We start from the raw sequence: 12,946 nt of genomic DNA, 5'->3' as shown, positions 1-12,946 counted from the left end.
TTCTAAGCGTATCTGTCGGATTAAATGCATATTCCTCTGTGAGGTGTTTATTTTTGTATTAATATATCCCAATGAATAATTGATTCACTATAAATAATACATTCAACAATTTTACACATACATTACAACAATTTTACACATACATTCGTTGTATTATTTTATTAAATTAAGCGGTACAGAAAATGGATGGATGGATGGTTAAATCGCTATAATTTATTTAATTCTAGATTATACATTTTATTTTTATTATTAAATTATATGCATATTTTACATACATATTTAACCTTATTGTCCGTTTTAAAAAGCAAATTCATCCTTTGATTTAAAAAAATAAAATAAAATAAAAATGTTAAAATACATCTACGGTGTATTTCCGGAAGTGTTCTCTTCTTCGTCTTATTTGGAAATCACCAAGCGGAAACAAAGTTGTATGAGCTCAGTTGATTTTTGTCCGATGCCTTGACGAGACCAGAGTCGGTGGTTTCCTCCTCCCATCCATCAAATGATGTTTGACATTCGGAGGGCTACCGCTAACCGCACCGTTTATAGTTAGCCCGTAGTTACGGTTCGTCCGTAACCATGAGATGCTAGTCTTAAGCAGCTAGCCGGCTTGCTAGCTGACTTCAATGGGTTTTCGAGTGAAAAGATGATCGCCTCACTTTCTCGGGGAAGTTTGCTCGATGAGGTGCTGCACGGAGGTTTTAACGAGGTAACGGTTGTCGGGTTCCTGTTTAGTGGTTTAGCTTTCGCAAACCACAATTGCATGTGAAATTATGTCGTTCTGACAGAGTAAAACTTAAATTAATAAATGTGATACGGTGTGTCCCTGTAAAGGTAAAGAAAAAAGGCTAACCTGAACGTGGTTAGCTTTTTTTTCCCCCCAAAACAAGTCCATTTTATACAGCAGCTTACGTCACTTCGTGCTTGTCAAAAGTTCAACACGAGTAAGAATGGACACGATAAGGCTATGTATTAATAAAAAAAAAAATGTTCTAATGTGTTGTTAATGGTTGGGTTGTGTATCCTGGACAACGGTAGGTCACGTGATTGCAGGCGACTGGTAAAAATGGAATGTAGCTCCTGAAATATACGTCAATTGTAACATTGAACACAACTCGACACCTGAAAAAATATTCTCTCTTGCTGGTTTCAAAGGAAAATTAATTAAATGAAATCGGATTTGGGTTTGTGATACAATTGGCTGACCCCGCCCCCACGCCCTTTTGTCCCGGCATAATAAACAAAGGAAGCCGTTTGTTTTGCACTGCTGTCTATGTTGTGTGTAAAATTAGAAACATACTTTTTAAAATCTTTTCAACATTAATTAAACCGTGATGTGTATGTATGTATGTATGTGTGTGTGTTGTTGTTGGATGTAGCACCAACTGGCCACCTACATCTCCTGGGTAAACGCTCAGCTGAAAAGGAAACCTGGACTGAAGCCCATCGCTGACCTCAGGAGTGATCTGCAAGATGGAGTGGTTCTCATACAACTCATAGAGATAGTTGGTAAATACATTTACATCGGCATAGTATACACGGGCGGTTCATCAGGTAGAGGCTGATATAAAGATGCAGTCTATTAATTGATTAATTTTTCCATTCTCGATTACATCAGCCAATACTTCATGAGTTACACCTGCACATTGTAAATAACCCCAACATTGTAAAAATTGTAATTGGCACTGTCAGAAAGGAATTCATATGTCACTATGGTAGTTCTAGTGTTAGTCAATAGTCATTGATGGTATAGAGCAGGGGTGTCAAACTCAAATTCACGGTGGGCCAAAATAAAAAATTTGGGACGTCATCGCAGGCCAAACTGAATATTTAATGAAAAATCACTGCAATCTGCATATTTCCCTTTTCTGCAGAAATGTAGCATTAAAGTTTATAATTGACAACAAACTTAAATTTTGCTTAAACACTGAATCTGGAATAAAGAGTCTTTAATATTATAAACACGAGAAATCAAATTTGCGATAAAAGACATTAGTGGTATTTTGTTGTTGTTTTGTATTTAAACAGGCCTTTGTTCTCTGGGTTGCTGCTAATGTTCATAGTAATGATGTTCTGAACATTTTAATTATTTAGTCTACATCAGTGGTCAAACTTTTTACACCAAGTACAACCTAAAATGTTTTTATTGCAAGTGCCACCATCATGGCCAATATTAAAATAAAGTATTATAGTAGGCTCAAGTGTTCATCAAAAATGAGACAGGTTTAATTTGTAAAAAGTACATTTAATATTATTGTAAGCCACATTATACACTGTTTGAACTTAGAATAGTAAAATGTATTCAGAATGCACGGTATTTAACCTGCAGTGGACAAATGATTATTTTTTTGTTCAACGCAAAGGCTGTTTGTTTCATCTGTCGAGAGGCGGTGGCGGTCTACAAAGAATACAATCTGCGCCGACACTATGAATCCCGTCACAAAGACATGTATGATAGCTTGCAAGGCCAAATGCGAGCAGACAAACTCTCAAAGCTAAAAAGTGGAATGTATTTCCTGACTTTTTTTTCTGTGAAGATCCCATCCATCCATCCATTTTCTGAGGCGCTTCTCCTCACTAGGGTCGCGGGCGTGCTGGAGCCTATCCCAGCTATCATCGGGCAGGAGGCGGGGTACACCCTGAACTGGTTGCCAGCCAATGCAATTATTGATTACAAAAGCACTGTAGAGAGAGAGAGTAAATCTGAAATCAACAGAAAGACAGCTGTAACAGTATGTAAATAGAATTGTAAATACATGCGCAACATTCACAAAATAACTAATAACTAACATAGAATGAACATTTAGCTACGACCGTTTAGTGAGGAAAGTATAAATAATTGTTACAAGCAAATAATTTAAGCATTACTTACATAATAAAACTTAACGATTTTAAGATCACGTTGCAGTAGGATCAGGACCAACTGCAAAGAATAAAGCTTGGCGCTTTTTCTAAACTACCGTTAGAGGGCGACCTTCCACTTGCAAAAAGATGTCCCTCTGTCCCTCTGTAATAAACGTGTGCCTAATTTAGATTATTGCTTCTGTTAGTTTTACAAATAGTACATTTAAAAAAAAACAACACGTTATGCACACTACAGCCATTCATCCATTTTCTATACAGTTTGTTGCTCACAACAGGAAGGACAGAGCTGAGATTTGAACGCAGAACCCCAGAGCTGTGAGGGAGACGTGCTAACCACGCCTTCAGTGTGCTGCCTCTTATACTAAATACAGCTATGCATTATCCTTATTGTTCTTATTTCCTAAAAGATCGTTTTCTGTGTGGCAGCTGGAGAAGTGCTTGAGGGCATTTATGTGGCTCCTCAGAGCAAAGAAGAAAGCAAGAAGAATGTGGAGCAAGTGCTGCATTTTATTTCCTCCAGACATATACGCATGCCTCACATCTCAGCAAGAGGTATGTCAGACCATAGACATTTCCTAAAGCCACAGAACACATTTTTTTCTTTTGAATTCAAATTATTTGTATACAAACGTATGATGGAAACATTGCATGAGTACATGTTTCATAGATGTCATTCTGTTCTTTGTGCAGACATTGTTGAAGGTAACCTGAAATCTGTGATGAGGATTATTCTGGCACTGGCTGCTCACTTCAAGCCCTCAGCCAATCATAGGGTTGGTTCGGGAAGCGGGAGGGGCTCCACAGCAGGCGCCCCCTTCCACAACCCTCTGTCCACTGTGGCACTGGCACAAGGTGCTGCTGCTACTCTAGCATCAGCCCGATACAATGCCTCATTGCCTGCAAGTGCGTCGCACATTCACAGGTACCACGGGTGCTATTATTCCCACACAAAAAAAATCTAGACACACCTATACTAACAACCTATAAATTGATATCTCTAAAAGCGGTACAAGTTGGAATTTAACCGTATTTTATTGGAAAAATATGCCTCAAAAGTCAGTCGCGAATGATGATGCTTGAGAAATCTAATGAGACTTAAATGTATATAGGTGTGTGTTTTGCTTTTTATTTGCTTTTTTTGTATATTGTTGTGATGCAAAAAGCAAATGTGTGTTAATATCCATGTAACTGGACGTTACTGCAACATAGGAAAAGGTCTGGTTCTTCTGTGCTTTATGAGCAATGCAATTTTTAAATCCCTTACATACACAAATGAGTTTTACCAAGCGGATAAACACAACACTTAATTCCGGTAATACAACGCCACTAAAAGTATTACCCTGCTAACATATTTCTGTTCCTTCTCCATTACGTGGAGTTATTGATGTTAGATTTATTTATTTAGTTTATTATACAGTGATTGGCAGCACAGTGGAATAACGGTTAGGACGTATACCTAATAGTGAGTTTATGGGTTCGACTCTCAACTCTGTCCTTCCTGTGTGGAGTTTTCATGTTCCCCCTGTGCTTGCATGGGTTTTCTCCGGGTACTCCTGCTTCCCCCAACCTTCCTCCTAACTGTCACCCTAATGTTCAGGATAGCTCAGCTCTTGCCTTCCAGTCTGGAGTTTGCCTGGTTGCGTGGGTTGTGTTCGGTTACCCACGCTTCCTCACACATTACTAAAAGCATACATGTCAGGTTCATTAAAAATTTAATTATCCATAGGTCTAATTGTTTTGTCTATCTGGGCCCTGCAATTGAGTGGAGACCAGTCAAGGGTGTACCCTACCTCTCACCAAAAGTCAGCCTGGATAGTCTCCAGCTCACCCCCAACCCTAAGGAGAACTATTGTTAAAAATTAATGGATAAACATTACTGATTGCTTGATTTATTTTTATACCCGTACGATAAGTAGAAATGTTAATATTTTACTTAAATGTTACCTGGAGAGTAAATAAAGGTTCTGTGATGGCCACAGTTTGAGACTGGAAAAAATAAACTTATTTTTCATTTGTTATGTGTGAAAAGTTTCTTCCAAGTCAGCCGGCATGATTTACTAAAACTCTTATCATATACTTTCAGCTATATCCTCATAATGGTACTAACGCATACTGTGATTTCCCCCCCCCCTCATATTTAAGTTGTCCTATTACAATATTAAAAACACATCCCAATAGGGTACACTGAAGTTGTACACTTTAAGCTACAAACACAAAAAAATAACAATTGCATGAGTGTCAATCAAAACTGAGCATTACTAATTTGTAACAAAAGAGTCACTGCACCACTTTTATCAGAGCGTGATTGTCCAGGTGTACCTAAATTTGCTGCTATGATGTATGACAATTACTTTGAGTGTATCCGTTGTGGTTCACTTTTCAGTTGCTGGCGGTCAGCTGGAGACAAGAGCGTGTGTGTTCGTGCACTGGTGAAGCAGTATGAGAGAGGAACCCCGGATGAACAGGACAATGCACAGACCAACAGGTAAGTAAAAATCTGTATTAACAGATACTGATCTCTAGGTTCACTTAATGCTGAAATACAAATTTAGAAACACTGACAATAAACATTCTTTCCTCTAAACACTTAGAAGACGTCTTCCAGTTTTAAAATGTTTCAAATGGGATTCAGTTTGAGTGTTTGATTCGCCTGCAGCTAACTCTTAAATGCTGCATGCAAAATTAGTAATTTGCTCACTGAGGAACACAAATAGCTCGAATTTTGTTTGCCTGCAGTTTAACATGGACAACTTGTTTTCCAATAAATTTTACACAGGGAATGTCGCCTATACTTAATTATGTTGAGGGCTTTAATACTGTATATACCTACGGAAATGACAACTGATGTTAATCAAAATTTTTTTGTTTTATAGTAGTGAATACTAATATAAACTTATAATTTCACATTCTAAGTATATAGAACATGTTAAAAAGTAGATACAGTATATAGAAAACAACTACTTGGTTGTTTGAATGTATTTGCATGACAGAAACAGAAAGTACCAAATCTTTAACACCGACTTTTCCACACTAAGAGAGCAGTTGACTACATTCTCACATTTATTTCTATTTGTGTCATGCCCAACAGAGCATATGACGCGTTAGTAACGTAACCATGGTCCGCGTGTGTCCAAAGGCAGATGATAGAGAAAAATATAATCAGCCTTTATCCTCTTCAGTCACATGTCCAGTCCTGTTTTAGATTGCCCCTGCATCATACTGAGAGGTGTTTCTAATATGTTGATTACCTTACATTAGATACATGCAAAAGCAAGATTTTGGGATCTCATCGGACTGAGCAGTTGTACTAGAAGATATGGCCCGTTATTGTGTATAGCTTTATTAAGAGAGATGGTTTAGCAGGAAATAATGTGCTGGTTACCATGGTAGCATGTGACTAGCAATACGCAGAGGGCGTGTGTGTGTGTGTGTGTGTGTGTGTGTGTGTGTGTGTGTGTGTGTGTGTGTGTGTGTGTGTGTTTGAGTGTGGAAGATGATAAACCAGCATGAGCCTGGTGGAACATAGCACAGATCAGTCAGATGGGGGGGACACAGGTTAAATGGTAAGACAAGATACTGTGCATGTGTGAGTGTGTTTGTGTATGTATATGTGCATGTGTTTAGTATTAACTGTATTACAGTATTGTGTGTACTGTATCCTTATGCTGTTATATATACTGTACATACTATGTTTAGCACCATGTTAATACTTCTAAGTTTTTTTTTGCTGTTTTTTTTATATAGACACTATATCTTATTTTGTCTTTTTTTTTCCCTTTAAGTCTCAGCTCTAGTCCTTTACCATCTCCCAGAGCTCCAACCAGCACCCAAGGAGACAGCCAGGAAGAAGACCTCACACAATTAGAAAACAGAGGTGAGCTGTACACTGTCCATCTCGGAGTCACGATGTATTGTGCAATTTGTGCGTCGTTATTAATTGCGTGCCTCTGCAGTTGAGTCGTCTGTTGCTGTAGTGGAGACAACATGGGAGGATTCCATCAGTGAAACTTTGGAGAAGGAGGTAGAGGAGACGCGTAAAATGGTGTCGGCTTTGCAGGTAGGCAAGTAGTGAGAGTTTCTTTTTTTTGGTTTGTGTGTTTATTAAATAGCAACAACAAGCTACATATCATCTCTGTCAGGCGGAATCCTCGCACCTCTAAAATCATTACCTTTTGGGAAATCAAAAATACGCCGCCATCCTTCTTGAGTTACCAAATACTGTATTCTTCAAGTTGATATCATATACCATTGCGTACCAACATCAACACAATATACCACCCCAAAATCAGGATCAATCGCTAATTTAATACACTTAAATGGTCTTTAAAAAAAAGCTAATTTATTACACTGTCATTGATTAAAATACAGCCATGGCGCCAGCCGTCCACGTAAGTTTGCGCTTGTGACAGCCAGACAAAAAGCCTTTAGTACTTCCCAAACGTAAATGGCTGGGGTTACATCATCATTCTTATAATACAGTCGGCGCGATCCACTCTTGTTGTCGTCGCCACGGTAACAAGTGTATCCGGTCGCATTTGAGTTGACAAGATAAAGCCCAATGATCGTAAAAAACGGGATGCGGTGGTATCGGAATACAAGATTTTATTGCAGTAGTCTGACAGTGCAATCGTGAAAGAGCAAATTTGTCTTGTCGTAGTTCATTACGTGGTGTCTGTCCCACACTGCCGACCTTTTTTCTTTTCTTTTTTTTTTTTTTTCAATAACTTTATTGGCCGTTAGATATTTATAGTAATACGACAAAAGATACGGGACGAGGCTAAAAATAAACTAGCTTTTGGATTCAAATATACTGTGCACAATGGCGACGCGGAGTAAATATATTTTGCGGAGCCGATCAATTACGTCATTGATCGGATCGGCGAATTATGACATTAAAGCTGATCAGCCTAAAATGCTAATTATCGGCCGATACCGATCTGCCCGATAAAATCGGTGTAAAGTCTAATTTATACAAGTGCTGGCATATACAATATATTCTTGCTTTAAAATGTTTTGGGTTTAGTTCCCCTTTAGATAATGATTCAGTGAGAATGTATTGCTCATAAAAGTTAAATACAAATTGTACCTAAATGAAAGCTTTAAAACGGTTCTTAAAGATTAAATGCAAATGTATTGAACTTAGAAGTGAAATACAACTGAACTGTAGGTTTTGATTCTTTTGCATACCACTAGAAGGAGGAAGTGTACCAGTATTAGCACTTGTACCACATTTGATATTCACTGATGTTAAATTATTGTTTTTTTATATTCACGAGGTGAGCTCTAACTTCCTCGACATTGCCACCTGGTGTCAGATTTTATATTTTGTGTGTTTCTAAGGCGTTGCTGCTGCAAGGCTCTCTGCCGGAGGACGAGCAAGATCTGTCTTTAAGTTTGGATGAAGGTCATCCAGACCAGCAGCTGGTACACATCCTTATTTTTCTCCTACTTTCTTTCATACATTTAAATTCGACTCCTTCAAACTTTTTCTTTTCTGTCGTATCCCTCCCTCTTTTGGTATCTCCCGTTTTTTCTTCCTACCCCAGCTCATAGTTCTCCACACAGATCGCATTTCTTTCTCTTGACACACTGTGTGTGTATGTGTGTGTGACTATGTGTGCGCTGGAGGGTGACACGGGTGTCAGTTTCTGTCCATTCTCACACTCCTCCCTTGTTCTCTCTCTCTCTCTTTCCAGGTAGTCATCCGCAGCCGTTTGGATCAGAGTATGGAAGAGTCTCGGGAGCTTAGGGTATGCGTTTTCTTCTCAAACTATATATTACACACTTTATTAAAAGTAAATAAGCTATTTTTTTCCATGTCACTTATTAATATTTAACTCATCGGTTTAGAGGGAACTTTTGAGCTGTAAGCAAGAGATGAGAAACCTGCAAGGAATCAAGGCAAGATGCATGCATGATTTACAGAGCCAATTAGAGTTATACTGTATAACATCTAATGTTGTGGCATGACGGGATAACTTGTTAGCATTGGGGAAATGAAAAGTTATTTTTGTTGATTTGCCAACATGCAGGAGGCCCAGCAGCAGCGTCTGTGCACTCAGGAGACATCCATCCTTCAGATGAAGCAAGAGCTTCTCCGAGCCAGCATGGCGAAAGATGAACTTAACAATCAGAAAGTATATAAGACAAAAAATGCATTGTGTTCAGTGTAACTTTTTATTATAAATATAGAATACTGTTTCGCTTAGACCGAGCTACAGTGGAAGCTGGAGGAATGTACCCGTCTGCGGAGTGACTGCAAGGTAATGTGTGTACAGTAATGTAACTCAACACCTTTTGTTGTCCAACATGCTTTTTTTCAGATGACTATACCTAAATACGCTTCTTTATTCTCAGTGAATTTTCTTAGTTTATGGTCTGCATTGCTAGCTTCAAGCTTTTGGGGTTAATTAGGTTGTTTTGACCTTTGGGTTGGCTTTACTTAACTTCTTTTCCCTCAATGTGTCGATGAAGAAGGACATTTTGCAGAAGGACAGACTTTTGCAGCAACTCAAACAAAAGCTTGAAGAAAGCCAAAAGCAGCAGGTATAGTTTATCATGGTCAATAAGCGACATTTTGTTCCCCAGGCATCTACTGGGATGTGTTAATGTGTTGTTGTGTTCGTTTTTTTTGGCAGAGTGAGTTGCAGAAAGAGCTGGACCATAAAAATAGCATCGGGCAGGAAATGATGAATAGAGATCTGCAACAGGTAATATTGATTTTAATGAAACTACTAACAAATTCTCAACATCAGACACGCATTTGACAATATATTTTTTATTTTTTTCAGATTTCCCCATGCACTGAATACAATGGCTATTATTCCTCTGGAAATCCTACTTCCTCCATATCAAGTGTAAGTACTGTGGCTCATGGCTGATATTTTGATTTAAGCCCCACTGTCTTTTGTTATGGAGAGTCAAGTGGAGGGGCTGTTTTACGTACCTTCCTGAACAAGCCTCACATAGTTCTTGTATTATGTGGGCAGCATGGTGAAATAGTGGCTAGCACGTCTGCCTCACAGTGAGATACGGAGTTCAAATTTCAGCTGCAGTCTTCCTGTGTGGAGTGATGTTCCCCCTTTGCGTGCATGGGTACTCCGGCTTCCTTCCGAATTCCACTGCAAATAACAAATTGCTAATGTATATTATTTTATATTTATATTTCTATTTATAATCTAATGTTGTTACATGTAGGTGAATGAAACCTGTGGTTGTGCCTTGTTTGCAGGCAGAGGAGGTTCAGCTGCTCAGAGATGCCCTCAGAAGTTTGAGAAACGACTTCAGAGCCCACGACCCACAGCACCACACACTGGACACCCTGGAGCAGGGCATTGTGTCACTCATCGACAGACTGCATGCTGTACATACACACAGGGTACGAGTGTGTGTTTGTAGTGTATCGTGGGGCTGTTGACTAGAACAAAAGAAAAGTGACTTTTGAATTCATTCATCTGGATTTCATGATCACATTGACCACACTTGTATTTTTATAGATAGCTACAGAAATTGAGAAATTAAATATTGTTTATCCTCTTACTTTGACATCTTTCCCTTAGGATTCAGATTGTGCACATCTGTTTTTCTGTAGAGTGGTAAATCTAATAAGACTTTAAATTAAATTCCCCCTCAGGGAATGCTAACAGAGTGTTGCTGTTGTTGTGCTTGTTATTCTCATACTGCAGGTTAGAGGGAAGTCTCCCAGACGCAAAGGACAGAACAGCGACTCTGACTCTTGGTCAAGTAAGTAGTCCTCCATGAAACACAGTCATGCATACTACATATTTTTATGTTTCTATTTTGTATCATTGCAGAGGGTTGTCAGTCTAACAGCACCGCCACGTCCTCCACCAAGATACTGTACTTCAAAGGAAGATCCTCCACACCTTCTATGATCAACATACCCAAAAGGTGGTTTCAGTTTTACCTCAGTATATACCTGTACATATGAAATGCCACAGGGTGGACTTTTTCAATGTGAGTGTCATGACGGGGGGGGGGGGGACATTTTTATAGGCTGGGAGAGGTGACTCTCAAGGATGTGAAGGCTGCTGTGGATCAAGAGGGGAATTACAGGTACCATTTTAAGGCCTTGGACCCCGAATTTGGTACCGTGAAAGAAGAGGTAAAGAAGGTTGTGGTGGGGAACAAAATGGAAAACTTTATAGACTTTTCTAAATGAAATATAGTGTTGTACATAGGCCAGGGTACATCTTGATCATATTTTACGTCCCTGTGCATGAAAACAGGTTTTTCTGGATGGAGCTATCGTTCCTGGCTGGGAAGGTAAAATTGTGGCCTGGGTGGAGGAAGACCATGGTGAAGGCAGGTAACAACATTGAACATCTCCTAATAGTCTCACCTTATTATTTTCTGTTGATGCTCAGCTCTTTATTTGCTTTCTTTTACATTTTTTAGACAAACAGCCATGTTAGTGGAATCTGGAAACAAAAGGATTTGAGATTCCACTTATTAGAAATGTGAAAGACTTCGGCACTCAAGAGATTTGGGTTTCTATGCTGGACTCGAAACAGCTGTGCTGTAAATGTTGATCATATCTTAGAACTCAGTGCCTTGCCACCATGTGCTTGATATTAGCAAGCCTTAACTACAGTGTCTCAAAAATACCCAAAAACCTAACATATTATAATGTCCACTTCATGTTACTGCTAAATAGAAGTGTTTGGAATCACCTTTCATTCATTGTTCAGAACTGTAGGCTTAGTAACTGTGGCCAGTTTAAATGCATTCAGTCCTTTGGCGTGTAACATGGATGTTAAGTCTTCAGTATTATCAACCACAGCAGTTACTAGGAATTTGTGTTGGAAGTGACGCCATTTAAATGTCATCTTAATAAGTGGCTCACTGCCTCGCATGTAAACATTCTGCACATGCTTCTGTGAAAATATTTTGAATAAATGCTGTAACTCATGAGCATTAGAAATGCAGATGAATGCCACTGTTTACTATAGTAAAAAAGCTGGTGTTTTTTGTATTATTATTATTTTTTGTAACCATATTTTTGGTATGATGACAAGTATCTTTTGTCAAGTACGGGGCTGGGAATGCTTGTGCTCTTTTTTATTAATGAAGCTGTGCTATGAATTGGAAAGCATGTAGTACCTAACTAAGGTAATGAACTATACCTTTATTTATTGTGTGAGTGTGTATGTGTGTGCTGAGCTTCAGTGTTAGGACACTCATTTGTCCCCTTTGTGACTTTTTTTTTTTTTTTTTTTTTTTTTTGCCTTTTCTAACAAGCCAATAGAAATATGCATCAGTCTAATGTAACCTTTCTGAATGCCATCAGTCTGCAAAATGTACAGTTTGAATATTTTTTTACTCTACATTTAGAGACTTACAGTTTAGAAAGTGATGTGTATTTGTCAGTGTTGAAAGATATGTATTGCAAAATAAAAGCTGGCATCTAAAAAAATATAACATTGTTTCATTTCTGAGTTTGGTCTATAGCAGTAATTCCCGATCGTTGTGCTGTAGAACATTAGTGTATCGTGAGAGGCCATCAGGTGTGCCATGGGAAATTATGCAATTGTACTGCGTTGGTTTGAAAATAATTTATTTACAACAAATGATGAATCTTTGTTCCTATACAGTATATGCCAGCGACGTCGTGAAAGGCAGAACATTTCAATGTTTTTCCACTTGATGGCAGAGGGTACATAACCCGTGTATCCACTTTTATTTTTAATTTATTTTATTTGTATATGTGTATGTGTGTGTGATTGGTGGTGTGTATTGAGATGTTTCTGGTTCAAATACGGTCAAAATGTAGCGCATTATTAATAAATTAACAGAATTCAGTATTATACCACATAAGCACTTTATACATTCTGTAGAAATTTAAAAAACTTGGTTTCATTGTAGATTTTTTTTGTGATTTAAAGTAAAAAAAAAAACGTCAATATGCGTCCATTTGCAAATATGTTCATGATAATAAAAACATTTTTGTAGAAATTGCATGTGAATGCCGAAACGATGAAGCTAACTGAAATGCTGCGGAATTAATGTTGAAATGTAGAATCATATGAGACTTAAAAATGTGGATAGAAGGTAATAATGT

General features: G+C 38.3%; 1 protein-coding gene across 4 annotated transcripts; it reads left to right on the top strand.

Annotated features, from left to right (window-relative positions):
- Nucleotides 1-455: 455 nt before the first annotated feature.
- On the top strand, nt 456-12,284 carry LOC133415734 (dixin-like). Of its 4 annotated transcripts, none has more exons than XM_061702057.1 (21): nt 456-709; nt 1,380-1,509; nt 3,292-3,417; nt 3,556-3,787; nt 5,249-5,350; nt 6,648-6,739; nt 6,819-6,922; nt 8,206-8,289; nt 8,562-8,615; nt 8,716-8,766; nt 8,898-9,002; nt 9,075-9,128; nt 9,343-9,411; nt 9,504-9,575; nt 9,657-9,722; nt 10,097-10,243; nt 10,551-10,608; nt 10,680-10,776; nt 10,882-10,990; nt 11,115-11,194; nt 11,284-12,284. In XM_061702057.1, exons 1-21 carry the CDS (start codon nt 647-649, stop codon nt 11,324-11,326), a joined length of 1,938 nt encoding a protein of 645 aa, XP_061558041.1. In that variant the 5' UTR covers nt 456-646; the 3' UTR covers nt 11,327-12,284. The 4 variants fall into 4 exon arrangements, with proteins under 4 accessions (XP_061558041.1, XP_061558042.1, XP_061558043.1 ...); XM_061702058.1 differs by having other exon boundaries at nt 9,340-9,411; nt 10,882-10,941; nt 11,115-11,190; XM_061702059.1 differs by having other exon boundaries at nt 9,340-9,411; nt 10,882-10,941.
- The last annotated feature ends 662 nt before the right edge of the window (nt 12,285-12,946 follow it).

The sequence above is a fragment of the Phycodurus eques genome, chromosome 17 (assembly GCF_024500275.1).
Source record: "Phycodurus eques isolate BA_2022a chromosome 17, UOR_Pequ_1.1, whole genome shotgun sequence".
Classification (NCBI taxonomy): Eukaryota; Metazoa; Chordata; class Actinopteri; order Syngnathiformes; family Syngnathidae; genus Phycodurus; species Phycodurus eques.
Note: the sequence above shows the minus strand (reverse complement) of the source record. Positions and strands in the feature narration are given on the sequence as shown.